The sequence below is a fragment of the Nyctereutes procyonoides genome, unplaced genomic scaffold, assembly GCF_905146905.1.
Source record: "Nyctereutes procyonoides isolate TBG_1078 unplaced genomic scaffold, NYPRO_anot_genome, whole genome shotgun sequence".
NCBI classification, from domain to species: Eukaryota; Metazoa; Chordata; class Mammalia; order Carnivora; family Canidae; genus Nyctereutes; species Nyctereutes procyonoides.
Window position 1 is genome coordinate 1,044,627 of NW_026575132.1, and position 27,886 is coordinate 1,072,512.

The 27,886-nt window shown below is 48.0% G+C and overlaps 2 protein-coding genes across 5 annotated transcripts in view; one reads left to right on the forward strand and one right to left on the reverse strand.

The window, feature by feature from the left end:
- Nucleotides 1-4,317: 4,317 nt before the first annotated feature.
- On the reverse strand, nucleotides 4,318-12,093 carry LOC129523065 (basic proline-rich protein-like). Its single transcript, XM_055345705.1, has 3 exons — nucleotides 11,878-12,093; nucleotides 8,443-8,712; nucleotides 4,318-5,718 (listed from the first exon to the last, which is right to left on the reverse strand). Exons 1-3 carry the CDS (start codon nucleotides 12,091-12,093, stop codon nucleotides 4,318-4,320), a joined length of 1,887 nt encoding a protein of 628 aa, XP_055201680.1.
- Nucleotides 4,356-27,886, forward strand: part of MFSD6 (major facilitator superfamily domain containing 6) — a 66,794-nt gene continuing 43,263 nt past the window's right edge. The window contains exons 1-2 of one of the 4 annotated variants that reach the window (XM_055345247.1): nucleotides 4,356-4,378; nucleotides 26,134-27,730. In XM_055345247.1, the coding sequence (XP_055201222.1) occupies nucleotides 26,187-27,730 (1,544 nt within the window). In that variant the 5' untranslated portion in view covers nucleotides 4,356-4,378; nucleotides 26,134-26,186. Of the gene's footprint in view, nucleotides 4,379-4,463; nucleotides 4,846-5,539; nucleotides 5,615-6,314; nucleotides 6,338-26,133; nucleotides 27,731-27,886 lie in introns of those variants that run through there. The other 3 variants (XM_055345245.1, XM_055345246.1, XM_055345248.1) reach the window with 3 other exon arrangements.

The window sequence follows — 27,886 nt, forward strand, 5'->3', positions numbered from 1 at the left end:
TGTCTAGAGTGGTATTTTAGTAACCTAGTGAATTATCTCCCTCAAAACACCAGCTAGTCTTATTCAGTGGCGAAGCAAGAGGGGCACTCAAGGGGGAAAAAAAAAGTGATAACACAAGGGAACGACTATCGATCATCACGAATATTTATCATTGTCTTGTCAACGTAACCATATTTTGAAAGATAGATAATGAATATTGGAAAGGAGACCACAGTATTATTATTATTAGTTGATATGCTCGTCCCCCCGGAAAACTGCGGAGAAGCGAGCAAAGAGATACCAGAATAAAGGATTTCTGTAAGTTTGCCTTCTGTCCTCCTGTTTACAATTAAACGGTCTTTTGAATATGGTCAAAGTGGCACTTTCTCCATGAGGGCAACGCCCAGGGAAGAGGGGGTGGAGGAGGGGGTGGAGGACGGGGCTCTAGGGAACCGGCTCCCAGTTACTCCGGAGCTCAGCCGTTTACTGTCAACTATTCATTCAACAAACCTCTATCGCCGCCCTCGCGCCCTTTCCATCCCCCATATGAGGTCACCGACTCAGGAGCTTGGGGTTTGCCCCCCCTTCTCACCTAGGCCAGTTCCCCGTCAGGCTCTGGGACGCGTCACGGGGAAGACTCGGGCTGCTGGGGCGCCCCGCACCTGTTCGCTTGCACTTTCATAGTAGCAGAATAGTGCACTGTGTGCGCGGTGTGTGTGCGCACGGAGTGTGTGCGTGGTGTGCGCGCAGTGTGCGTGAGGTGTGCGTGGTGTGCGCGTGCGCGGAATCTGTGCGGTGTGAGTACGGTGTGCGTGGTGTGTGCAGGGTGTGCGTGCAGAGTGCGCGTGCAGAGTGCGCGGTGTGCGCGCGGTGTGCGCGCGGTGCGCGTGCGCGGGTGAATGCGTCGCGTGGACGTGGGGCCCGCCGAGAGACGCGACCGCCGGCTCCCGGGCCCTCCGGGGAGGAGCGGCGTGGGGGCCTGAGGCGCTGCGGAACTGTGAGTGGCTGTGGTGGCCCGGGGGCGGCGGGTGCAGGCTGCCAGCAGCGCACCCAGGGGCGCCCGGGTTTGGGCGGCAGCGAGCGGCCGCGGGGAGGCCTCTGGGTACCACAGGGAAGGCGGCCCTGAGGCGGCGGCGTCACGGGGAGCGAAGAGGCCGCGGCCGAGGGCGGCCCCCGACGGACTCTGCACCCCGAAAGCCAAAGCCGGACTCCAGGGGCCTGCGTCCCGGGACGCGCGGCCGGAAGGGCTCTCAGCGGAGAGGCTGAGCCGGGCCTCCGGAGGGCCTTGTGTGCTCAGCGGGCCGCCAGCGACCGGGTGGGGGAGGGGGCGACGGAATGGGGAAGGGGAGTGGGAGAGGGGGAGGAGCCGACCGAGGGGGGCAGAGCTGCCGCAGGTCCGCGTGCTCCGGGCCGGGGACAGCGTGCTGGACAGCTGGCCACGGACCCCAACGGCCCTGAAGGGAAGCGGCCCGAGGGAGGCGACCTACGACGGCCGAGGAGGAGGGCAGAGAGCAGAGAAGCTGCTAGAAGCAAGCAAGGCCGCGGACCGAGGCCAAGGGAAGCCTACAGAGGCCAGAGGAGCCACGAAGACCCCAGGCTCGAACGTCACAAGTCAGAGGAAGAGAGACTTTCAAGGGGGCTCCCTTCGGCCCAGGGCGTGACCCGGGGTCCCGGGATCGAGTTCCGCGTCGGGTTCCCCGTAGGAGCCTGCTCCTCCCTCTGCCTGGGTCTCTGCCTCTCTGTTTGTGTCTCACGAATAAATAAATTTTTTTATAAAAAGTAAAATCCCTAAGCCCCCATATGGGAATATGGAAGGGGCTGGTCCACGGGCGGTCCTGACGCCACGCTCCCTTGGTCTGAACGCGGATCCTGCTGCCGCTGAGCGAGGTGACCCTGCAAGCTGCTTACCTTTCACACGCAGCCGTGTTCGCATCCGTCGAATGGGAGAGTAACAGCACCCACTGGTACGGGGCTGTTGCGAGAATATGTGAAAGGCCCTGGCACAGGTAAGTCCCGTGAAGTGTCAGCTGCTGCTGCGACCACCGTCGTTACATACCGCGACGTCTTTGTTGGGTCGTTTAAGAACGACACGTTCTGCCAAGGGAAATAAGAGAAACAAGCAGTATAAGGAGGAAATAGGAAGTTAAAGTAGAAGCGAATAGTCTGCGACCTACAGTGATAGTGCGCACTGGAGCCAAGCGCACAGGAAGGGCTGAGAAGTCTGAGTGTGCACCAAATATTCTTGGTGCGTAAATGTTCGCGAAGCCCATGAGAATCATGAACCCATTCAGTTACAATGGCTACTCACGGGTGACACCTACGAAGCTTCCAGTCGTTCTTTGCCTGAGAAATGCCCACCGCACCCAAGCTCCTCAGCAGGGTAACGGGTGAGCTGGACCTGGGCTCCACGCATCTCCTGCCTGGGCTCCGTTGAGAAAGCATTCCTTGGCCCTGGCACCGGGCACGGTCTGTCAGGGCCCCTCCCCATCCCACCTGGGCTCCGGTCCTTGCACCCAGCCCAACGACCCAAGGAAGGCTGAATCAAGAAGAGCCGGGGGTGGGGTGGGGCACAGGTTGTATTCATATTTCATAACATAGACCACCTACTTGTACCTTATCCTTTTTTTCTTGTTTTTGAAAAACTTTATTTACAAAACTTCCACATCTTTAGACTTAGCCAGTGGGAGGTAGTTTGCTAAGGACCTGATTTTGAAAAAATCTTGATACCTTTAGACTAAAAGACAGTACAGATGAAGAAGGAAAGGAAGAAAAGGAAAAAGTAAAGGCTGGGTAATCCTTGTTTTTAGAACAGAAACAACAGAGCACCTGAATGTTTGCACCCTATCCTGTGTTCATCTACCCTCACTTTTCCCCCTGGCTTTTTTTTTAATTTTTTTTAATTGGAGTTCAATTTGCCAACATATAGCATAACACCCAGTGCTCATCCGGCCAAGTGCCTATCACCCAGTCACCCCAACCCCCCCGCCCACCTCCCTTTCCACTACCCCTTGTTCGTTTCACAGTTAGGTGTGTCTCATGTTTTGTCACCCTGATATTTTCACTCATTTTCTCTCCTTTCCCTTTATTCCCTTTCACTAATTCTTATATTTCCCCAAATGAATAAGACCATATAATATTTGTACTTCTCTGATTGACTTATTTCACTTTTCCCTGGCTTCTTACCCTGTGTTGTAAAATGATTCAAAAAGCAAGTGATTTCAACATCTTAATTTTGTTTGTGCATCTTTCTGTGCAGTGACCCCCGGGAGAGCCTGCCTGGCCGTCTGCTTGGAAGCTGAGCACCACACTCAGGAGTAGGGCGATGCAGGAGCAGCATCTAGTTTCTCCCGCTCCCTTCCCCTCTTTCCATATGCAGGAGGGAGCTTAAGCCATATTAGGTCTACAATCTGTTCACTTTCTTCTTTTTTTTAGGTTGCTTCTTTAATAGTTGGACAGGAAAGAATGAGGATTCTAGTAAGATAGCCACCCATTGGGTAGTTTGCGAGCGGTCAGTTCCAGTAATGCAGCAGGAAGCCACACTAGACCAAAACCTCATTCTCTGACAACCCACCTTCATCACTTTTTTTTTTTTTTATTTACGATAGTCATACAGAGAGAGAGAGAGGCAGAGACACAGGCAGAGGGAGAAGCAGGCTCCATGCACTGGGAGCCCGACGTGGGATTTGATCCCTGGTCTCCAGGATCGCGCCCTGGGCCAAAGGCAGGGCGCTGCGCCACCCAGGGATCCCCATCACTTTCGTTTGACGTTTTAGCATTCGCTGCCTTTGTCTTGATTTTGTACAAAAGTATTGCAGCTGGACTTACCGTGAGGCTAAGGTAACGTAAGATTCTGGGCCCTTCCTGGGCTTCGGAGGGCTACAGGGACTTTGTGATTTTGTTTCATTCTTCCTAAAGAGGGGTGTCAAATCCTAACGCTTCCAGGGCCTGTGGAATTGTCAGTAGGATTTCGTGGTTAGGACCTTAGTCCTGGAGATAAAGACTTGTCTCCCTTTCATTAATAATCGTGGATAGGCCACAGCAAGTCGCAGCCTCGGTTCTGTCCGTTGTCAGATGGGGTGGCACCTGCACCTCGAGGACTACGCTGACGGCAAGCGGGCCTTGGCGTCTCATCCGCGCGGGAATGTCCCTGTGAGTCGTTGCTGCACCGAGGGAAGGCCACCTTGCAGCAGCCACACCCCGCCCCCGCTTCGCGTCTGACCAGAAGGATGACGCCCATTGCGCTCCGGGGGCGCCACCCGCGCTCACGCGCACACTCGCCAGCACCTTCCCACATGCGAGGCTGCTCCGGCCTCGGCGCCCCCCCCCCCCCCCCCGCAGCTACCCTCCGCCGCTGCAGCCGGTGAGCACGGTCGGCCGCGTCTGCGCAGGCGGCCCCGAGGTACCGCGCCGGGCGGGGTGACGGGGGCGGGGGACGCAGACGACCCGCGAGCGGGCGCCCCCCCACGCGCCTCCCTCCCCGGGAGCCGGGCCCGCGCCGCCAGCTTGGGGAGGGCGCCGGGCGCTTTCCGCTCCTCCGCGCGTCCCCGTGGGGCAGGCCCCGGGGGCCCCGGGGCGGGCGGGAGGCCGGGAGGAGAGGCCCCGACGCATCCGCCGCCGCAGGAGGCGGAGCGCTGTACCTGGCGGCGGATCCTCGGCGCTCGGTCCCGACACGGGCGCAGCCGGCGGCGGGCGGCAGAGGCACCGGGCCGCGTAGACAGAGGGGAGACGGCCGCCGCGGGTTGCCCAGTCGGCACCGCCCTGCCCGCCGCAGCCGCGCCGAGCCCGAGATGATGCGCGCTGCCCCGCGCCAGGGGCAGAAGGCGCCCCGCACCCCGCGCAGCTGAGCGCCGGCGCCGCCCGCAGCAGGTGAGCCGGGCCGCGCGGGGAGGGGGCCTCGGCGGGCGGGGTGCTCCCTGCGGCGGCGCGCACCTGCGGGCGGGGGAAGGGGCTCGGCGGCGCGCACCTGCGGGCGGGGGGAGGGGGATCGGCGGCGCGTATCTGCGGGCGGGGGAGGGGGGCTCGGCGGCGCGCACCTGCGGGCGGGGAGGAGGCCTCCGCGGCCTGCACCTGCGAGCGGGGAGGGCATCTCGGCGGACTGCATCCGCGGGTGGGGAGGAGGCCGCGGCGGCGCGCACCTGCGGGCGGGGAGGGGGCCTCGGCGGCGCGCACCTGCGGGCTGGGGGGAGGAGGCCGCGGCGGCGCGCACCTGCAGGCAGGCTGGGTAGGAGCCTCGGCGGCGCGCACCTGCGTTTGGCGGGGATCGGCAGCGCGGGTCCCTGCGTGGGCAGGTGTGCGCGTCCCCGCTCCCCCCACCCCAGCGGCCTCCGAGTTGCTCGTCCTCTTCTCGGGGCGCCGGGGAGGCTGCAGCTGGCACCCCGGGCGCCCGGCTCGGGCGGCACTTCCGTACACGTAATTGCGGGAGGGAAACAAAGGCACGGCCGGAGGGAGCGGTCGCCGGGCGGGGGCAGCGGCGGGGGGCGGGCTGTGCCCCGTGCGCCGAGGTCCAGGCCCTTGTTCGCCCAGGCCGCCCGGCGCGCGGGCCCTAAACATCCGCAGGGGGCGAGGAGCGAGGACCTCCGGGCGGCCCGGCGGCGGCAGCGCGACCGGCAGCGCGACCGGCAGCGTGAGTCCCCAGGTGAACACATAGGAGGTCTCCCCGGCCCTCCCCCAGGCCTGCGGGCGTCGCGCTGCTCCACCAAAGCCTAACGCGGTCTGACGCGTCCCTGAGCTCTTGAAGTACTAACGGGGGTCACCGGCCTTTCTGGGCCCCGTATAGCCCCCAGCCCCCTGTAGTTTTCCGGAGGAAGGCGAACATTTTCAAATGCAACTTACCCCCTCGTTTATCTCTCCCCACGCAGACAGGCAGGTGGATTGATTACCCTTAAGGCAGGCACACGGCGCAGCCTACCTCTCCCACACGCGTTCACAACCACGGGCTTTTCCTTTTTATCTAGAAATATTTAATCAACACCTTACAGACCTCCTGGAACAGGTAAAGCCTTGCCTAATGGTTTTGGCGAAAAAAATGTTCAAGAGTTGAGTTGTAATGACAGTTGGTGTCCAAAGAGTCGTGTGTCCTTGGGCTTGTCACACCTTGGGCCTCAGTTTTCTCACATGTAAAAAGAGATGGATGGATGGGAGAGCGGCCACCGTTCTCCTTAATTGTTCAAGAAGTTCCGGATTTTGTGGAAATCTGATGTCAACATAGATTACAGTTGACCAACCACAGCTGTGTATTTAGCAGATTGCTGGTGTCTGCAGAGCATCCTTCCCCCAAGACACTGGGAGCTAGCCAGCTAAACGTGTGCATCACTGACGGCCTTGCTAAGTAAGGGAGAGGACGGAGCCCTAGTCATTGGTAAGATTGGCTTTTGAGCAGCTGGCCATTAGCAGACATGCAGGATACCTCCAGTCATTGAGATAGCCAGATGTCTTGTGTTTATCGCAAGCTGGAAGGAAGTAAAATTTAGGATTGCTTAGGAGGAGGCTGGAACATTGCTGCTGAGGCCACTGCAAGACGCTGGGGGAGTAGCACAGAGGATCCAATTTCAATAATGCATTAAAGCTAACAAGCGTGTTTACAATAATTTATTCCTAAGGTCTTTTCAGTTTCTATACAGATAAGGCAAACTAAAACACAAAGACACAAGCCAGTTCTGCACGTTTGGTGGTATGAGGTGTTGGGTCACTAAGTCTGTCTGGAGTGTTGATAGTAATAAGGCATTTTTTTGAGTGCTTACTGTGTTCAAAACACCGTCTTCCACACTTAATTTCTAAGTCTCTGTGATAGAAGTCTTTCCCCCAGCATCGTGGATGATGAAAGGGAAGCTGAGAAGACTTAAAAGAGTTACACAAACCACATAATCTCAGTGAGAAGGGGAGTTAGATTTGACCCCATGTCTCTGGCTCCAAAGCCTAGGAAATTCCCACATGATGTTCCTCCTCATTCAGGGTCCATGGGCCTCACCACTTACACAGGTGGCCTCTTTTGCTTTTTGACTTTGAAAATTAGCTATATTTCAGTGTATGTATATTAGATATGTTAACATTTATCTATGTAAGGTAATCTATAGATTTATGTCGGGTGCATATTAATGCATGTATATTTACCCATTTGTTCTCACCATTTTTAGGTTGAAGGCAAGTGTAAGAAAAATGAAAATAACCAAGGACATATTTAGTATTAGGCTGATGGGTTTTTTTTTGGTTTTACTTCTTTCTATACTCCGTAAATCTTGATTTAGCAACTGAGCGTAAAGAAAGGGAGATATGCAATAAATGTAAATATCTCTGTTAGTCACTTTGGTACATTGGCTAGGGAAAAATCAAGATACAGTACATTAAAAAAAGGAAATTGAAAAAGAAATTTATATCTGTGTATTTTATGCAGGCACGCATACACCACATTGTCCCCAAACCATTCACATTGCCTACCTGAAGGAAGGGCGATGCGATGATAAGAGGGTGCTTTTACTTTTTTCTTTATGAAGTTAGGTTTGGACTTGTTTTTTAAGGGTCTGTGTCAGCCTGATTTGTTGCCCTAAATCCCGAACGGCACATAATGTGGTACTTTAGCCCCCAGTAACATTTACTCCCTAGCTGGTTTTTCTTCTTTATATCTAGAAGACACTTCTCTACTCTATTGTCAAATGGCACTGGCTTAGTTTAGTTGGCCAGGAAGCTTTTGGAAACTGTCAGGGTCGTTTGTTAAGACGATGATTTATTGGTGCAGAGCCCAAAAGAGAAAAGCAAAGCAAACCAAAATCTATAGGTGAAACACCTGAACCTTGATCCTATCTATCGATATGTGTTTGCTGTAGATATTGCAGCTGTCATGCTAGCTTGTGGGTATGTGCAGCTCCCATGCACACCCACACCCCCTGTCTCAGCACCCACGAAACCTTCCCAGAGTTTTGGATTAAAAGTAGCCTCCTCCTGCCTGGGTCCCGCGTGCCGGGCAGGATGTGGGGAGGACTGTTGAAAGGGGGTCTGAGGCTTGCATAGGTGCCTCAGGCCCTGGCAGCCCCGCCATGTTTTATGGAGGCTGGGGGTGCTGGGATGGGACAGGATGGGGCCATCGGGTTGAGATCCGGGCTCTGAGAAAGGTACCAAAGAGGATGGATAGAGGATGGCCCGGACACCTTTGTGGACCTGTGTTCCTGCGTGTGTTTGAGAAGGGACAAACAATTCAGGGTTGGCAAGTAGAAGACAGGCAGGTGCACCTTTGAATGACTCAGAGGAGGTGTTTGATCCGAGGCCCAAGCGGGGTGGGGGCCAAGTGGAGCCTGGCCCTGGTGAGTCAGCGGCTGAGGGACTGGCCTGGCTTCGGGGGGGCAACAGGAAAGCTGGAAGGGGGACCGAAGCTGTCCCAGCAGGCTTGCTGTGTGGCCCAACCGTGCCAGGGGTGGGGCGGGAGGGCGGGCACCGCGGCCCTGCCCTCCCTGGGCCTTGTCTGGGCCTTGCCCGGGTGCCGCAGGAGCAGGACGGACAGGTGGCCAGCCCCGAGCACGGGGACCAAGCTGGGCCGGGCATGCCTGGGGACAGGGTGACGGTGGCACTCACTCGGGCCGGAGGTGAGCAGGGCCCCTCAACGCTCGCAGCCCCGCTGACGACGGTGGCACGAGGTGGCCGCGCACACCTGTGGCCGGAGTAGCCCTGGCCTGCTCCCACGGGAAGCTTTCCAGCCTCTGGGCAGCCCCTTCTTCCTTCCATTGGGAAGTAGTTTCTGTGGAGCTGTGTCAACGAGCAAGTGAGACCCGAGTTCACCTTTATGAGGGAGTTTGAATAAAAGATTTTGTGGCCATACTTTCAGAGAGTAAAAATGAAGTGCACTTTAATTTTATTTACTATATGAACAGGTTCTCTATATTTTGAAGGTGTGACATCTTTTTTTAACATTTTTTATTAATATAGCAGAAGTGTAATGTTAAGTTAGTTGTAGGCCTGACGCAGCGGCTTGAGGAGGCCGTAGTCCTGGCATGCTTCCGCAGCGTTAGTTACCACGCGTCGCCTTACGGAGTTGGTGCCGTGGTACTGACTATTCCCTGTGCTGTGCTTTCCATCCCCATATTACCTGGCAGTTTCTACCTCTCAATCCCCTCTATCTGTTTTGTCGATTCTCTCAATGTCCCTCCCAGCTGGCAACAGTTCACTGTATTTATGAGTCTGATTATATTTTTTGTTTGTTCCTTCCCTTTGTTTTTCAGATTCCATAAGTGAAATCATATGGTATTTGTCTGTTTGACTTGTTTCATTTAGCCTCAGACCATGTGGGTCCATCCATATTGTTGCAAACGGCAAGATTTCATTGTTTTTTTATGGCTAATATTCCATTGTATGTGTATATACCGCCTCTTCTTTATCCACTCATCCGTGGGTGGATGCATGGGTTGCTTCCACAGCGTGGCTAGTGTAGCTAATACTGGAATAAACTGAGAGACATACACGTTTTCCAGTTTGTGTTTTCATCTTCTTTGGGTAAACACCCAGCAAACTGGATCCTGTGGTGGTTCCATTTTTAATTTTTTGAGGAGTCTCCATTGTGTTTTTCATAGTGTCTGCACCAATTTACATTCCATCAGCAGTGCACAGGGGTTCCTCTTTTTCCACATTCTTGCCATCATGAAGATAGAAAATCTTTTAAAAATGTCTAAAATTCTTAGACTTTTCAGTTGTCTCTACAAGTAAATGGGATCAGCCCTTTCAATATAGCAACTCCTGTGGCTTTTCAGGAACTCCAGGATCAAGGAGTGTCCTGATTGTAACCCAAATGCTTTGTTTTTAAAATAATGCCTCTTTTATATGCATTTTTTAAAGTGATAAATGCTCACTGGAGGAAAATCCAGTAAAGTATAAGAAATTAAAGTAACTCCTAACTTTTCAGAGATAGGCTACTAACATGATATTTTTTTCAAGTCTTTCTAAAACATATTTCACATGAAGTAGGCATTATCGTAAGTATAAACTCTTAGGATATATAGGGGTTTGCGTCCTGCTTTTTCTAGCTTAAAATAATGCAGAGATCATGAGCATTTCTCCATATTCTATATTAACTCAGTTCTTTTAAGTTCTGTTTTGCTCTCATAGGGCTGTACCACAACATCTGTAGCTTCTCCTATTGCTGATTGTATCCTGTGCTGCAGTTCTGATGATTATGAAAACTCCTGAAATGAATATCCCTGCACTTGAATCTTTGCATTCTAGAAAAGCTCTACTTCTCTCAGTGAATGAGAGAAACCTTGCCTACCATTCCATCTTTAGCAGGGCTGAATATTTTCATTTCCAAAGGTATTGGTAGGGCATGTGTGTATTTTCACTTGAATGGGCTGGGTAGTCAGTCTTTTCTGAAAGAAACTGGTAGCTCATGTTAACTCTCAAGTTAGCAGAGTTCTAACTGTATGAGAAGCTGTTTTAGATTACATATACTGGAATGTGCTGAGGTTATAAATTATTGTTTTAGATGATAGCTTTTAGGGGATGTAAGTAAAAATCATAGATCGTAGCTGCATGTCTGCAGAAAAATGTACTTTAAATGTTGAGGTTTGTATTTTGATCTAAATTATAAATTCAGGACACCTGGATGGCTCAGCGGTTGAGCACCTGCCCCTGGCTCAGGGCATGATCCGCGGTCTCGGGATCGAGTTCCGCATCGGGCTCCCTGCATGGAGCCTGCTTCTCCCTCTGCCTGTGTCTGTGCTTCTTTGTGTCTTTCATTAATAAGTAAATCTTTTAAAAAATTATAAATTCATGAAAGATGTATCTGAGCACCTATAAATTTCTGTTTAAAATGCCTTGTCTAATGGATAGACTGTAATTTCTTTGACTCTCTTCATGTCCTCAGTGTCTTAACAGTGTCAGAACGGCAAGTAGTAGCAGCAGTCTCCTACTGACCAGGCTTCGATCAAGTACCCGTGTGTGTGCGCGCGCACGTGCACAAACCTAGTGTTTTATTTTTTTAAAGATTTTATTTATATATTCATGAGAGAGAGAGAGAGAGAGGCAGAGACACGGGCAGAGGGAGAAGCAGGCTCCATGAGACTCAATCCTGGGACCCCAGGATTATGCCCTAGGCTGAAGGCAGACGCTCAACCGCTGAGCCACCCAGGGATCCCTCTGACCTAGTGTTTTATTACTAATAACCTAGAGTTGTGTTTTTATTTCTCCTTATAATTCCTATTTTGCACAGTCTGCTTGTCCTGTGTTCCTAGTGTTTTTAGATCTTGAATCCATTGTCCTATACTAATATATTTACCTGAGTCCTTTTCTGAAAAGACTTGAAAGTGTCTCTGTATGAAACAGATTCACATAACAAGGTTCAATGATAAACCAAAAAGCATTTGAATAGAATTGTAATTTAATTTTTTTTAATTAACGTATCTTCTATATGAATTGCTTCTCAGATATAGGAAACAAAAATTTATTGAGGAAAGGCTTTCTCTAAAACATTAAGCAAATAACTTCTTTCGGTATGAACCGTTTAAAAATCTTTCGTCTCACGGTTGGGAAAGTTAAGTCTAAGATTTTCTGTGTTGGCTTCTCAGCAAAGAAACAAAGCCTGCGTTTGTCTTCATTGGAACAGCGAATGATCAGGTGACAGCCCGTTCTCAGGAGTTGCGGGAGGACTCACGGGTCCCTGGCCGCTGTGGCCTGTGTCCAGGGTCCCCAGGCCGTCCTGCCCAGGAGGGCCTCTCCGGCAGGGCCTGTTCTGTTACCTGCAGGGGTTCTCAGGACGCCGGGTCAACGTTCATGGGTTTTCCAGGCTTTCAGGGGCAAAGCAGTGGCGCTGTTAGGGTCCCCGTCTGGGAGGAGACGCGTGATGGAAAGCCGGGAAGGGTCACAGTGACATTTGACAATGAGTAGAAGGCAACTGCGAGAGTCATCTGCTTCCTGCTCTCAAACACCTGGAGCCTCGGGGCTCCCGCCTGCACGTGTGGCCCCAGAGGAAGCCGTGACTGGGGGTCCGCGCCGGGCTGCGGGGGGTTCAGGAGGGGCCTCTGGGGCAGTTGTGCCGCAGGCCAGACCGCAGGAAGGGTTTCCTCTGATGTAGAGGCCAGTGGGCAGGTGCAGGAGGCTCCTGGCCGCGGGTTGTGAGCTCGAGCCCCATGGCGGCGGCATAGACGTTACTTAAAACCTGTGAGTGAGCCAGTGAACGCGCGCGCGCTGGCGCTTGGAGAGGAGCATGCTGAGGCGCTGGGGCCTGGGGCACCCTGACCCGGCCCCCGGGGATGCCGAGGTGCCTGGTCCCGGCCAGCTGCCTGCTCCATCCCCAGCCCTGTGCTGGTCACCGTGCTTGGGGAGCTGCTGGGCTCGGGCCTCTCCCGGGGCTGCCCCCGCCTCCCTTGGGTGCTGCCCTCGGGGGACCCGCTTGGGGCTCGAAAGGCCTGCTCGTGCTGTGACTTGAACCGTGTCCGTCCCTTGCCCCGGGCTTGTGTGAAGCGGGAAGTTGCGCAAAGCCGAAGAAGGGAGCGTGGCTCTGGGGCCTGCTTCGAGTTCCCAGAACGAGCCCCTGGCCCGGCACCCAGCCCGCGGCCTAAAACCAACGATGGGGAGTTTGCTCCCGTGATGCCTGATAGGGTCCAGTGACCTCAGCGACAGGCTCTAAATTATATTTAGTTGTGTCTTCCACAAAGTGAAAGTGAAAATCCCCGTGGCCCTTCTGACTAGAGCCACCTTCAGGGACCATTTCCTCCCCACAGCTGCACCCTGCGGCGGCCACAGGGCCTTGTTCCCTTCACACGCTCCGGCGGTGGGAAGGGGGCCCGGTTAGGATTTCAGCCCCTCTCCTTCGCGTTGAATATGTTACATACATAACTAGAATGTTCCTATGGGGGCCGGAGAGACCCGGAGAAGCCTGGTCACCCCTCCAGCCCCTGGGCCGCAGTGCAACCTCTAGGGAGGGGGCTTCCTCCCCAACCCCACGCCCCTCCCCTGCCCAGTAAAACAGGCTGAGGATGTGGAAATGAATATAAACATAAAGTCAGTCTCGCTCTTGCTCTCTCTAAAATAAAATAAGTCTTTAAGAACCGGAAAAGAAAAATGCTTTGTCATGCATTATTTCATTTGAGCCTTAGGATCCGATCCCTCTGAGTTAGTTGACTTGGGTTTGTGTTCTGCGCCCCGTTTCACAATATGAATAAAGAGGAAGCTCAAAGAGGCACTGATTTGTTAAAGCCAGGAGAGCAACTGGAGCTTCTCTCTGCACTTCCTAAAATTAATCTCCGTCACGTTACACTTTAGTAAAGTGATATATAGGTACATATACGTACGTATATGTATATAGACCACCGCCAGGCGCTTGTCAGTCTTTATTGAGACTTGCCCTTTGGCAAGTGTCAGCACAGCTCCGGTGTGAGAGCAGTCGAGTCAGAAAGATATGCTAAGTTTATTCTCTTCTCGGGTGTCCTAAAAGATTGCATTAGCTGCAGTTCCTAGAGTAAGTACTACGTAAGGTCATTGTAGGGGCAGCGGGGTGGCTCAGTAGGTTAAGCTGCTGCTTTGACTTCGCTCTTGGTCTCAGGGTCCCGCCATCCAGCTCCAAGTTGAGTCAGGCTCCTGCTCAGCGGGGAGCCTGCTGCTTCTCCGTCTCTGTCTCTCTCCTAAATAAATAAATCTTAAAAAACAAAATTCTATCACAGGATATTCGTGTTTATAATTAGTGTTAAGGCCAGTACACTAAAATAAAAGATCGGACGTTAGGAAATCTCAGGGGTTGCAGTAGCAAAATATTGCCGTTCTGTTTTCCACACTGAAGCTTCGATGATCTTCACAAAGTACAAATGTGGCCGTAGTCTCCTCCTCCATGGCTCCCCGTTGCGCCCAGAATAACTAATACGGAGTTGCACTGTGGATCAGGCGCTGCGCTAGGAGTTCGCGAGCCTCGGCTTGTCAGCCCCGCAGCTACCTAGTGGGCAGCGGCGTTCCTCAGCTTGTCGATGAGGAGACAGAAGTGGCTCCTGCCCCCGCCGGCCTCCGGCCCCCCTCAACTACGCCTCCGCAGTGGAGCCGCTCTTCTCCATCAGGCCCTCACCTGCTCCTCTTCTTGCGGCTACTCTCTCTCCCTCAAAGACTTCTTAATTCCCCCCCCCCCCCCCCCGCCCCGGGCCATGTCAGCTGTGCTTGCTCCTGTGTCAGCATGTCGCACACTGTGCGGCGGCCAGGCTTACCCCTCTCCCTTGCTACCCTGGATTGGCAGGGACTGGGCCTTCCCTCGCCATCGGAATCACCGCCCACCAAACATCCCGTCCAGTGCCTGGTGCTAAACTTATATTTGTTGGGTTAAAGATCATCTTTAGTTTTCTTTTTTAAAGATTCTATTTATTTATTCATGAGAGACGCAGAGGGAGAAGCAGGCTCCCTGCAGGGAGCCCGACGTGGACTCAATTCCGGGACCCCGGGGTCACACCCTGGGCCGAAGGCGGTGTGAGCCCCCCGGGCTGCCCCATCTTTAGTTTTCAATACAAGTCTCTAACGTATTGTTTTCTGTCCTGCCACCCTTCGCCCCATCCGTAGGGCCCTCTGTGATCTGTCGCTGTGCCCTAGCGTCGTGTCCTCAGCCCCAGGATTGACATTTTACGGATCTCCTGTGGTCTCTTATTTTCCCCTATCCTGGAATCGTTTACCCGTTCGTTTTCGCCCAAAGCAAATCCTACACATCTTCCAGGGTTCAAGTTAAGCCTCTCGTTCTCTTGACCCCCTCTATCTGAAGTCGGGGCTCTGGGCTTCAGAAGCACCCCATTGTCTAACATTCCCTGTTAATTACGCAGTGCCATGGAGCCTCTGCTCCGTCGTTCTTGGAACTTGTCATTTAAATCTTCCTAGTGAAAAAAAAATAAAAATAAAAAATAAATCTTCCTAGTGTTTTGGGCTCACCCTGTCCACCACAGAGCAAGTCTTTGAGGCCCACGACCACGTTTTGAACATCCCTGCCTCGTAGCTCCACGATGCGTTTATGAGACTTAGCACCTGTGAAGAGCCCACACTGTCTGGATCTGAATCCCAGCTCTGCAGTTGACTCCCTAGTGACCTTGAGCTAATCATCTACCTTCTCCGTGGCTCATTTTCCTCATCGTAAAGTTGGGAAAGTAATCTTCCTCCAGAGAGCTGTGGTGATGGTTACACAAGTTAATACGTCTTCAGCCTATAGCAGCGATTACTTAAGTGTTGTTGTACGGTGGTTAGTAGTAACCGTGATAATGATTTGAAAATACAGATATGTTGTCAGGATGGCCAGCCACAAGGTATGTATTAGCCACTGTTTGGATCAGTTTGTTTGTCACCCGGCAAACTGGTTTTGCTATGAGCTGGGAAAGGTCCACCAAGGGATGGCAGGTTCTGGGAGGAGTTTCAGTCCAGGTCGATGCTGTTGGCCTCAGCCGTGGGAAGCAGTGAGTGTCTGGAGAGCTCAGGCTGGACGTTGGAGGGTCAGGCTGGGCTGGCAGGACTAGAACCAGTTGTGACTTTTTCACGGTTTGGTTCAGCTATAAAGGAGCTCTGAGGGTTCAAAAAGTGGATTTTCCCCTTTTGCAGCTTCAGTACTGGTCTCGGGGCATTACTGAGTTATGATGGAAATGGCGCCAGGAGGACCGTCCTTTCTGTGTTATCCAGGGACTGGTTCCCTCCATCGCTGATAGTTATGTTGCTGCTACGTGATAGTGTCTGTAAATCTGACCTTTGGCAATTATTATTCCAAATGATATATTCAGGTTTACGGGTTTTTTCCTTCCTTGAAAAGCTGAATCCATTTCCATACTCATATATTCGTGGTTACCTCCATGTGCGTTTGAGCAGTTTCTATTTAAATGCATAATGAAGATAGCTATCAATTTTAACAAGAATGATTTCATCACCTGTCATCAATAATGCAGGAATACCTGCCAGTTGAATGACTCGGTGTAAGTACTGGTACGATGTCTTCCAGGTTTTAAGAGGTTGTGTTATATTTTCACAGTGTGGTGTTGATTACTGTCATTAGAGAGGGCTGGGTGAGAAAAATCTCTTGTCTAGTAAACAAAACCCCTTTTTATCCAAGTAGGATTAACTGCAAACCTACAGGAGAGATTTCTCAGAGAATTTCATAAATTTAATTCTGTGCATGACTTGAACTGTCTTCTCTCCTTTTAAAAGTTTCTTTAAAATTTTTTTTTTAAAAAAAGGCTCAGAGGTTTAAACAAAGCATTAGCTTAATGGGCTCCTGTTGTTAGACTCCTAAATAAACCAAATCTCTCCTCGGTTTGTAAACAGATTAAGTACTTCATCCAGCATATAAATATTTTTACTGCTTCTTTTTTGAGAGGTTTTATTTATTCAAGAGACACAGAGAGAGGGGGGCAGAGACACAGGCAGAGGGAGAAGTAGGCTTCCTGCAGGGAGCCCTATGCGGGACTGGATCCCGGGACCCTGGGGTCACAGCCTGAGCCCAAGGTAGACACTCACCCGCTGAGCCACCCAGGCGCCCCTTTTACTGCTCTTTATACTTGTTCTGTGAATCCTTATGGCAGATTAAATGTGATCGAAGTCAGCCGAAGCATGCCCTACTTTTGGGGCATATTTAAATTTTATTAAAATACAGAGGTGGTTTTGGTTTATTTGCTTCTTTTTGTCCCTGATCCTATGATTACACAGATAATTATAGTTAAATTGTATTTTGTCGCTGTATTAAATGTGACTGTTTAGTTTTTCTTTTCCCTCAAAATCTAAATATAACCTGAAAATATTAAGTCTAAACATTAATGTCCTGAATGGAAACTAAAAGTTTTTGTTTGTATTTTGAGAATTGGGATTCTTACAGAAGTTACTGGATGTGACATTCATACCAAGGTACCGAATGTTACAGGAGAGGAACCTTCCCTTGACTACTTTGCATTTGTTGATACTTCGAGAACTACTTGACATCTGGACTCATGGGACAAGGGAAACCTTGCATGACCATATGATAATCAAAAATCATTTGAATAAGATGGTGGGGAGTGAATGGTCTGGGAGAGAGTGACTCAAGGCCTAACTCAACGTCCTAACGTACGGTGTTTTGCAGCTTTGAATTAGCCTTTAGGCATCAGTTCTCATTGTCACTTGGACAAGCCAGAGACTTAGGCCCTTTGAAAAGGACCGTGTCCTTCTATGACCTACTTATTAAAGACTCGGCATTGATCTATGGAAGGTATTTAAATGCCATCTGAGTGAAATTCGTAGAGCTCGTTCTGTACAATTCTGAAAATTATTTTTAGTCTGTGATAGAGGAATACTGATAGCTGCTTTTAATTATTTTTAATTATTTTTTTAATTATTGTCTTTTATAAAGTTCATATGACTGCATATTTTTTAGTTTTGATTTTTATTTTTTTTAAAGCAGAGACAGGCATGTACAAAGTTCTTTAGAAGCATGAACAAGTTTATGAGGCTTGCTTAAAAGGAGAACCACAAGACTGTACCCGCCGCTCGCTTCCCCTGCCTTCCCGCTGCTGTTGGGATATTCGCAGCTGGTGTAGTTTTAGATCAAATGCTTGCGTTCCTAACTCCTGGTTTCTAAGTGTGCCCATTACTTGCTCCTTTCCTGCCCCAGCCCCCCCCCCCCCCCCCCCCGCCCCGGTTCAGCCGTCTTCTCGGACCTTCCCCGCTTGTGACGCAACAGCTGGGGGAGCCCTGGCCTCACTACTTGCGGGGTAAGACTGTGGTCACAGCTGAGTCACCTAGTAGACCGTGGCTAGTTCCCTTTCCCTATGCCACTTTCGGTTTTCTTGTGATGTTCTTGCTCCACTTCCGCTGTCCTCACCACTAACTCATCCCTGACTTCACCAGTGCCCGAACACACTCAGATGCGCTGCTACCCTGCAGTGTCCTTGTGCTGCGGGCCCCGGGAGCCTTCGGGCCGGCCCCGGACCCCCGCTGTCCTGTGTGTCAGGGGCACGCTGGCACTCGGGATCTCTGGCCACCAGCAAGCTCGTGCCCCTTTGCCTCTCGCCCACGCCGGGTCTTTTATGTCCTGTATCCCGTGTCTTCCTCTCCCTTGATTTAGTCCCGTGTTGGTGGCACACAGCCTGAGAAACAAGAGGTATATTTTTTGAGAAATCCCGTGTGTAAAGTGTCTTTATTTCACCTATAAACTTGAATAATGATTTGACGGGTTATAGCTTCTGCTGTCATTGTTGAGAAGTGTGGAGGCATCTCTGGTTCCCAATCCTTATTATGTGATGCATTTTATTCTCTGAGACTTTGTAGGGTCATCCGTTGGTCCTTGTGTTCCGAAATCTTAATGATGGCTTGGGTCTGTTTTATTCTCTGCATTGGACACTCAGTGGGTCATTGCAGTCACACAATTCATAGCTTTCAGTTCTGAGAAATATTTTTGGATCAAAAAATTTTCCTTTTCTTAATTTTCTGTTTTCTCTTCTTAGATTTCCAGTTTTTTAGACACCTTTCTGGATGATCCTGTATTTGCCTTGTCCTTTCTCTCCTACTCTCCTACTTTCATCTCTTTTCTTTTATTCTTCTTCATAGTTTAAGTTCTTAAGGTCTTTTTTTTTTTTGAAAAAAGTAATGTAAATCAGTGACCTTTTTATACATTGAACACATCCATACGATAAAGACCCAGATCAAAAAACCATAAAATTCTCAGCACTCTAGAAACCCCCATCTAGTCACTATCTGCTCCAAAGGGAACTACTATTCCAAAAATTTAGCTTTTTGTTTTGAGAGAACTGTAGAGTCACATACAGTTAAAAGAAATAACACCTATAGCCCAAGTATCCTGTGCTCATTTTTCCCCAGCGGTAGCATCTTGTAAAACTCTAGTACAACAGCGTAACCAGGATACTGACATGGATATGGCCAAGGTGCGGAACGTTTTGCCACCACCAGAATGTTTCATGTCTGTCTTCTGGGGCTACCACCACTTTCATCCTCTGTTCCCTATGGAACACCTGGCAATCCCTATGCGGCCTCCATTTCAGTAATTTTGTCACCCCAAGAATGACATGTGAATGGAATCCTACAGTATGTAATCTTTTAAGATTGGCTTTTTTCCCCACTCTTTACTTTTGTTCTCTGGAGATCTACCCAGGTTATCCTATGTACCTCTAGTTTGTGGTCTTTTATTGCTGCATAATATCCCGTAGTATGGATGTGCCACGGCTGTAGAGCCATCTGTCCACTGAACGATATCTGCTTTATTGCCAGTTAGGGGGTGTCACAAATGAAGCTGCTGTAAATATTTGTGTCTTGGTTTTTGTGTGAAGTTTTTATCATTTCTTTGAGATAAATGCCCAAAAGTATGAGTGCTGGGTCATAGAGTAGTCACATATTTAGATTAAGAAACTGCCAAAGTGCTTTCCAGAGTGGCTGTACCATTTTATATCCCCACTAACAATGTATGAGTGAACTAGGTTCTTCCTATCCTTGTCAGAATTTGGTGTTGTCATGATTTTTATTTTATTTTTTTTAATTTATTTTATTTTATATTTTATATTATTTTATATTTTATTTTATTATTTTATTTTATTTATTTTATTTTTTACGATTTCTACTTTAGCCATTGCTATACATGATCAAGACCTGAGCTAAGATGAAGTGTCAGATCCTTATTTGACTGAGCCAACCAGGTGCCCTGTCTGTCCACTTACTTAGATTTTTATTTCTTTCCTCAGCATGTTGTAGTTTTCAGCATATAGTCCTTTGCATTAATTTATATTTAAATATTTCTTCTTTCCAAGAGATTTTGTAGATTTCTTGAGATTTCCTACACAATCCAATAGAGACCGTTTATTTCTTTTTGAGCTATGTACCTTTCATTTTCTTTTATCGAAATGGCTAGAGCTTTCAATAGTCTTGCATAAGAGTGATAAGACCAGATGATCTTGCCTTGTTTCTTATTTTAGAAAAAAAGCATTTAGTCTTTCACTTCTAAGTATAATGTTATCTGTAGGTTTTTGTAGATCTTTATCCAATTAAAGAAGTTTCTATTCTTCTGAGACTTTTCATGAATGAGTGTTTAATTTTGTCAAAATCTTTTTTCTGCACTGATTAATAGGATTCTACTTTGTTTCTTTAGCTTGTTAATATGGTGGATCTTCAAGTATTGTACTAGCCTTGTATCCTTGGAATAGATCTCACTTGGTCAAAGTGTACAGTTCTTTTTATATATTGCTAAATTTTCTTTTCTAATATTTTGTTAAGGATTTTTATGTCTGTGTTTATAAGGGATATTGTTCTGTAGTTTTCTGGTTTTCTGTTGTTTGGACTGTCTTTCTTATGGATATAAGATTTTGGGTTGATAATTCTTTTTTTTTTTTTAAGATTATATCTATCTATTCATGAGAGACACAGAGAGATAGAAGCAGAGACACAGGCAGAGGGAGAAGCAGGCTTCATGCCGAAGCCAGACGTGGGACTTGATCCCGGGTCTCCAGGATCACGCCCTGGGCCAAAGGCAGACACTTTAACCCCTGAGCCACCCCGGCGTCCCTGGGTTGACAATTTTTATACCACTTTCTTCTGGTGTACATGGTTTCTGATGAGAAATCTGCTATCATTTGAATTCTTTTCCCATATTGGTTGTGACTCCTGTTTCACTGCTCTCAAGATTTTTTTGTTTTTGGTTTCCAAGTTTGACACGTGTATCCATGATGTGTCTTGGTGTGGATTTCTCTTGTTTGGAGTGCATTCACCTTCTTGAATCTGTAGATCTTTTGCCAATTTGAGAAATTTTCAGCTTTTACTTCTTTGAGTACTTCAGCCCTGCCCTTTTCTTCTCCTTTCAGGACTCTGATAACATGAATCTTCAGTCTTTTGTTATAGTCCCACAGGTCCTTGAGGCTCTGTTCATTTTTTTTTCCCAGTCTGTTTTCTCCCTGTTATTCAGTTGCATAATTTCTATATTCTATCTTTCAGTTTGCTCATTTCCCCCATCTCCTCCATTTTGCTGTAGAGTCCATCCATTGAGTTTTTTTATATTTTGGCCATTGTCTTTTCCAGTTGTAAAATTTCCATTTTGTTTCTTTTTATACATTATATCCCTTGCTGGGATTTTCTGTTTCTATTCTACAACTTTCTTCTTTCTTTCTTTTCATTTTTTTAAACATGTTTGTAATTGCTTGTTGAAGCATTTTTTGAAGTCTCACTGGCTCTTGGTATGCATTATTTTCATTGAAATTTGGGCATTTGGGATATTGTGAAACTCTGGGTTGCATTTAAGCCTTTTGATCTAGCTGGATTTTTCTGACGTGCTGTTGCAGGGGAATTGGAGATAACTGCCTCATTATGACACTCCGCCCCTCTTGACACCTGAGGATGAAGGAGCTCCTTATCACTGTGAGGTAGAGATGGGTGTTCTGGCTCACCACTAGGTATCCATTGATACCTCCCCGGCTGGAAGGAATGAGTGCCTCATTACTGCTCCCTGTGTGGCTTCCACTGATACCACAGTGGGGATGGGGGGAGTAACCTTGTTACTACTGGGTGGTAGTAAAAGTCCTGAGTCTCTACTAGGCCTCTTCTGACACCACCCCAGGTGGAAAGGTAGAGATGTCTTATTACTAACAGGTGGGGATGGAAGTCGAGAATCCCCCTGTGTTCTCCACTAATGATGTCTTGGAGATAAGGCCTCATTATCACCTAGCAGTGATGAAGGCCCTAGCTCCCTGCTCGGTGTTCTCCGATACCACCTCAGCTTAGGGGTTTGGGTGCCCTGTTAATAGCCTCTGAGTATGGAAGTCTAGGCTCCCCCTGTAGCCATTGCTGGTAGGGGTGGGAGTCAGGACACATTACCCCCCAACCCTAGACCCCATTCTGTGGTATTTGGCTGAAGGAGAGCAGTTATTATTATTACCTAAAGTTTTCTGTTTTTCTGGGCTGCATTTTTCTGCATCCTTTAGCCAGAGAGGACTTTGTGGGCTTTTGGGGTTTTTGTTTGTTTGTTTATTTGCTTGGGGTTGTTTTGGTCTGCACTCATGGATATTTCCAAGTTCTTTAGCCCCATTTATCCCCATGTTCTTTGGGTACCAAGGTCCCTAGCTAGTCTGCAGTCTTCTGTCTACCTTGCAGAGCCTTCTGCATTTGCCTTATATATGACGTCCAAGACTTTTAGTTGTCCTTTGCAGGAGCACTAGGGAAAAGTGTGTCTACTTGATCTCTTTGGAAGCAAAAATCTACCCTGACTTTCAATACCATAAGTTAGTTTTGCTTACTTTTGTGAGTCAATATAGAGGGAATCACTGGCATGTGCTCTTCTGCTCCTTGCTTTTCTCAGTCCATATTATGTTTGTGATACTCATCCATGTCATTGCATGAAATTATGATTTATTTTTACTGCTGTACAGTATTTCATTATCTGAATATAACATGTCTATGTATTCTGCTATAAATAGGTTGTTCCCAAAAGTTTTGAGCTATTAAAATTATTCTGTGAACATTTTTGTAGATGTCCTTTTGGTGAATACATTAGTATATATCTAGGAGTTGTCATCGGGTATATATTCAGGTTTGGTAGCTAGTCCCAAACGGTTATCAAAGTAGTGTATCAATTTACAGTCCTATCTGCAGTCTCTGAGCATTCCAGTCACTCTGCATCCTCACCAGCACTTGGTATTATCTATCCTATTTATTTTAGCCGTTTTGGGAATATGTTGTATTATTGCATTGTTTTAATTTGCTTTTACTGCTCACTTTAATCAAGTTGAGCATCTTTTTACATATTTATTTGGCATTTGCATAAGCTCTTTTGTGAAGTGACTGTTGAAGTTTTTTACTCATTTTTCCTGTTAGACTACCTGACATCTCTCTATAGATTTTTAAGAATTCTCTATATATCTGGATATACTCTTTTGTCTGTTATATATAATATGCATCCTCACCAGAATACCTTATTTTACTCTTGGGCTTGACATATCTATCTTTAATGTTGCCTTTTTATAAAAAGTTTTTAATTTTAATGTAGTCCAATTTATTTTTTCTCCCTTAATGCTTAGCACTTTTATATCCTATTTAATAAGTCGTCTTCTATCCTAAGATCTTCAAGATTATTTTTTTATGTTTACAATCCATCTGGAGTTGATTTTTATGATGTGAAGTAAAGGGTCTATTTATTGTTGTCATTGTCTTTTTTTATAAGTAGTTGCCTTAAATTTTTATTTTATATCATCCCTTACTTTATCCTTTATGCTTTTTTCCACGAAAAATTTCTATAACTTTTTCATTCAACCATTCGTTTTATACCTTCTCATCCTCCTCCTTCTTGAAAAATATGTATTATCTTATTTTTGTTTCATAGTTGCATTTCTTGTTTCTGAAAATAATATATTCTGGAAATAGCTTCTGTTTTCTCCATGTTGATTTTTGTTTGTTTGTTTTGGGTCTGTCTTTCATGTCCGGTACTTCCCTCATATGTCTCACAGTTCTGCTCATATTTACTGGCAAGGCTGGATGACTGAACTTCCACATAGAGTGATTTGGGGAGTATTTAGTTGGGAAGGCTTCAGTATCAGGATCCTCAGAGCAGAACTCAGTTTCCTGCCTGGAGGATGGAAGCCTTGTCAGCTTCTGTAAACCTTGTGAGGGAAGTGGGATGGGGGTTAGGGGAGGGGTTAAGGGTTGGAATCAGGATGTATATGTTCACTTAATGCCCTATTTTCAGTACGGTACCCCTACCCTCAACTCCGGCTGTTTCTGTCTGACAGCAGAGCCTCTGTGTTATTCTCTCCAGAGGAAAAAAAACCCTCTAGTTGTCTGGTTAGCTTTGTGGAATGCAGAAGGGAATTGAGTGTCCTTAGTTGGAGCTGAGACTTCAGTCAACTGTGTTAGCAGCAGCCTCCCTGCCCTGCCTACACACACACACACACACACACACACACACACACACACACACACACACACACACACACCCCAACCGAATATGGCCAACTCGTGAGCCTCTGAAGGATTCTGAGTAATCAATTGTATTATTACTGGCTTTCCCCACTGTCATCCAAGTTTTCAGTTTTCTCAGCTCTACTAAGTTATTTTCCAATTGTCTCATTTTATTCTGGCCTCCAGAATATAATCTGATTGCTCCATTTATGGGCCCTTTAGTTCTCCTAGCTTGGATTATGACTTTAAAAATGTGTGTTGTCTGTGTGTGTTGTCACGTTGGTGGGATTTAAGAATGGAGGTCAGATGTACTCAGATTACTCAATCTGCCATCTTCATCCAGAAGTGTCATGCAACGTTTATACGCTTTAAAAGCAACAGATATTTGAGTTCAGAAATGAGATTAATTTAGAAAATAAGTCCAAAGGGGGCACCTGAGTGGCTCAGTCGGTTAAGCATCTGCCTTCAGCTCAGGTCATGATCCCTGGGATCCTGGGTTCGAGCCCCGCATGGCAGGTTCCCTGCTCCTCAGGGAGCCTGCTTCTCCTCCCCCTGCCTGCCCTTCCCCCCTGCTTGTGCTCTCTCTCGATTGCTCTTGGTCAAATAAATAGATAAATCTTTAAAAAGGAGAGAAAGAAAGAAAGTAAATAAATAAATAATAAGTCCAAAGGAGAATTCTTGTTCTCTTCAGGTGGTGAGATGGAATTGGGGCTGCCGACTTGGATAGGTGAAGGTGCTAATGATAAGTATAGAAAAATCAGCTGGACAGCAAAAGATTGGATTTTGCTTTTCCCTGAAGTTTTGTGTGGAAAACAAGTTTTCCTTTCACTCTGAGGAAAACACGACTTGGGAACGAGGTAGAGTTGGGGGTTGCACAACATTGTGAATGCACTAAATTCCACTGAATTGTTTACTTCAAATGGTTACTTTTTTGTTGGGTGAATTTTACCTCAAATAAAAAAAGAATGCTTAAACCTAAAAATAAGAAACACAGGAACATTTTTAAAACTTACAGCTAATTGTTGACACCTGGCTGTGGGGGGGTAACAGAGCAGTTGAGATTACACGGGTCTCATTACGTTGTGTTTCCAGTGACTGCCTAGCAGTTCTTTTTAAAATGTTTGCAGGCCTGATTCTGGAAGAAGTTCAGCAAGTTAGTCTTTGTTTTGAGAAAAGGGAGAGCAAGATCTATTCCAAGGGATAGCAAGTGAGGTTCTTCCTCCTTGGTATACAAGGTGAGAGGAATTACTAGGTATTTAATGTGTGTACCTCCTCCATCAGAATATGTTGATGGCAGCTTGATGAATCTTGACCTAAGACCTTTGGACTCTTTAATTATCTGTATAATGGAAGAAAGGGGAATTCTGATGGAATATGGCACAGTTCCTATAAATTTATGCCATTTATTGCTTATCTTTCAGAAGAGACACCCTTATAAAAGGGCTTAATAGCATTTTATCGTCAAGGGTGTAGCATTTGGCGGTGTGTTGTGGTGCATTAGAGTATGCAGCTCAAAGCCACGATCTCTGGGTTTGGACCTTCACTCTGCCCCTTCTGAGTTGTTGAAGCTCACCGGGCCTCATTTTTCTCTTCTGTAACATAGAGGAGATAGTAGGGATTGTCATAAATATGAGCTTAACACATTAAGAATCGTTGAGCCTGGCACAGAGTAAGCACTCAGTGAATGGTATCTGGTCCTTTCTTCCTGATGCTTTGTTAAACTTCAATCCATAAAAGCACACGTTTGGAGTATAAACAACACAGAGGCCATTTCCTCACCAGGACATCCTTGTAACGGCTAGAGTGACCAACTCCAACTGCAAATGTGCAGCCGACTCCCTCTTTCATCACATTTGTGGTCGTGGTTAAAAGCTTGCTTCTATAGAAACTGAATGGTTTTAGCTGACCTTTATTTTTTAGAAGTTCTACACTTCAAACGTGCAGTGGATTTGTTTGAAAAGTAAAACCAAGAAACTGTAAATACTGTTTATTTTCAGTTCTCTATATTTGGTTTAGACATAATCTCTTTCGTTTGTACATTTTCACCAGGAATCAATGAAAAGATTTGAGAGTGAACCTGAGCTATAAACCTGCCATTAGAACATGTAATTAGTCAGTCGGTGGCCACAAAGAGTATTTGATTCTTTGAAAGCTGTTTTTCTGTTTTTAGTATTGTGTGGCTGCGAGTGATAAGTGGGAGAAGTCTCTCTCACAATTACTATTTTGAGCCACAGTTTGAGACTCCTTAGCTTCTTGCAAGATGGAGCTCTGGGCTTAAATGTTATTTTCATACTAAGCCATCTTTTAAATTTTACTTTCCAGGCCAACAGTCAAGATTCCGAAGGTCACAGACTTTCTGATGGTGGTGGGGAGCCATGGCGTCAGATGATAAAGTCGCCATCTTAACTGATGATGAGGAGGAGCAGAAGAGAAAGTACGTGCTCGCCGATCCCTTTAATGGTGTTTCCAGGGAACCGGAGCCACCTTCCAATGCAACACCCACCTCCACGGAAACAGCTGCTATTCCTGAGGAGGAGATAGACTGGATAGAGAAACACTGTGTCAAAATAAACAATGATCTTCTGATATCCAAGGTCTTCTATTTTTTCTTTTACTCTGCCTATGGCTCTCTTTACCCGCTGCTGCCTGTGTACTATAAACAGCTGGGAATGTCCCCCAGCCAGAGTGGATTGCTAGTAGGTATCCGATACTTCATTGAATTCTGCAGTGCCCCCTTTTGGGGTGTCGTCGCAGATCGCTTTAAAAAAGGCAAAATCGTCCTCCTCTTTTCTCTTTTGTGTTGGGTTTTGTTCAACCTGGGCATCGGATTTGTCAAACCTGCTACCTTGAGATGTGTACCAAAGATCCCCCCAACACCTCGTCCCACTAACTCAAGTCACCTGCTAACTCTCCCACCGACCAACTCTTCCATCACCACATCAGCACGAGCACGTGACAGGAGGAGCCTGCTCCTGTCCACCTGGCCAGCGATGTTAGAGCTGGGGCCCAATGTCACAGACGCTGTCATCTTTTCGACAGCTCCAAACAACACCAGTGCGCCCACTCTGCCACCCCAGACGGATGAGATTACTGGCCATGGTAGGGACTTTACCTCGAGTCCAAGCCCGGTGGCCCCCACCCTCCCAGGAGACGTAACCAGAGAGACAACCACTGCTGTCGTCACCACCAAGTCTTTACCTTCTGATCAAGTCACTCTTGTTTATGATCAGCAAGAGGTGGAGGCTATATTTTTGGTGATCTTGGTGGTCGTCATAATAGGAGAGTTTTTCAGTGCCTCTTCCGTCACCATCGTGGACACTGTAACCCTTCAGTATCTGGGGAAACACAGAGACCGCTACGGACTGCAGCGCATGTGGGGCTCCTTGGGCTGGGGCCTGGCGATGCTGTCGGTGGGCATCGGTATCGACTACACTCACCTAGAGGTGCTCATCGACGGAAGGGGCTGTAAGCCGCCCGAGTACCGCAACTACCAGGTCGTCTTCATCGTCTTTGGAGTTCTCATGACCCTGGCTTTGATTGTTGCCACTCAGTTCCGGTTCCGCTACAATCATTTCAAAAACAATGAGAGTAAAGGGAAAGAGGTGGAGATCCCGCAAGTGGAGGGGAATAGCTCCACAGAGTCCTCCGAGGAGGCGCCAGGCGCACCGGGCCACCCGCAGGCCTTCAGCTTCTGGGACCTGATCCGGCTGCTTTGCAGCGTGCAGTACGGCTCCGTGCTGTTCGTGGCCTGGTTTATGGGCTTTGGATACGGCTTCGTGTTCACCTTTCTCTACTGGCATCTGGAAGACTTGAATGGAACCACGACCCTCTTTGGGGTCTGTTCGGTCCTCAGTCATGTGTCTGAGCTCACAGCCTATTTTTTTAGCCACAAGCTCATTGAGTTGATCGGCCACATCAGGTAAGAACGCGATTACGACTGCTGCCTTCAGCGGGTGGGCCTCATCCTGTTGTACTTTCTAGCTCCTCTGGGCGCACCCAAGGAGGCGGGGGTGGTGTTTGGAGCCGCCCCGGAAGGGCCTTCTGCTGCTCCTCCGCCTCAAAATAGAAACTGAAG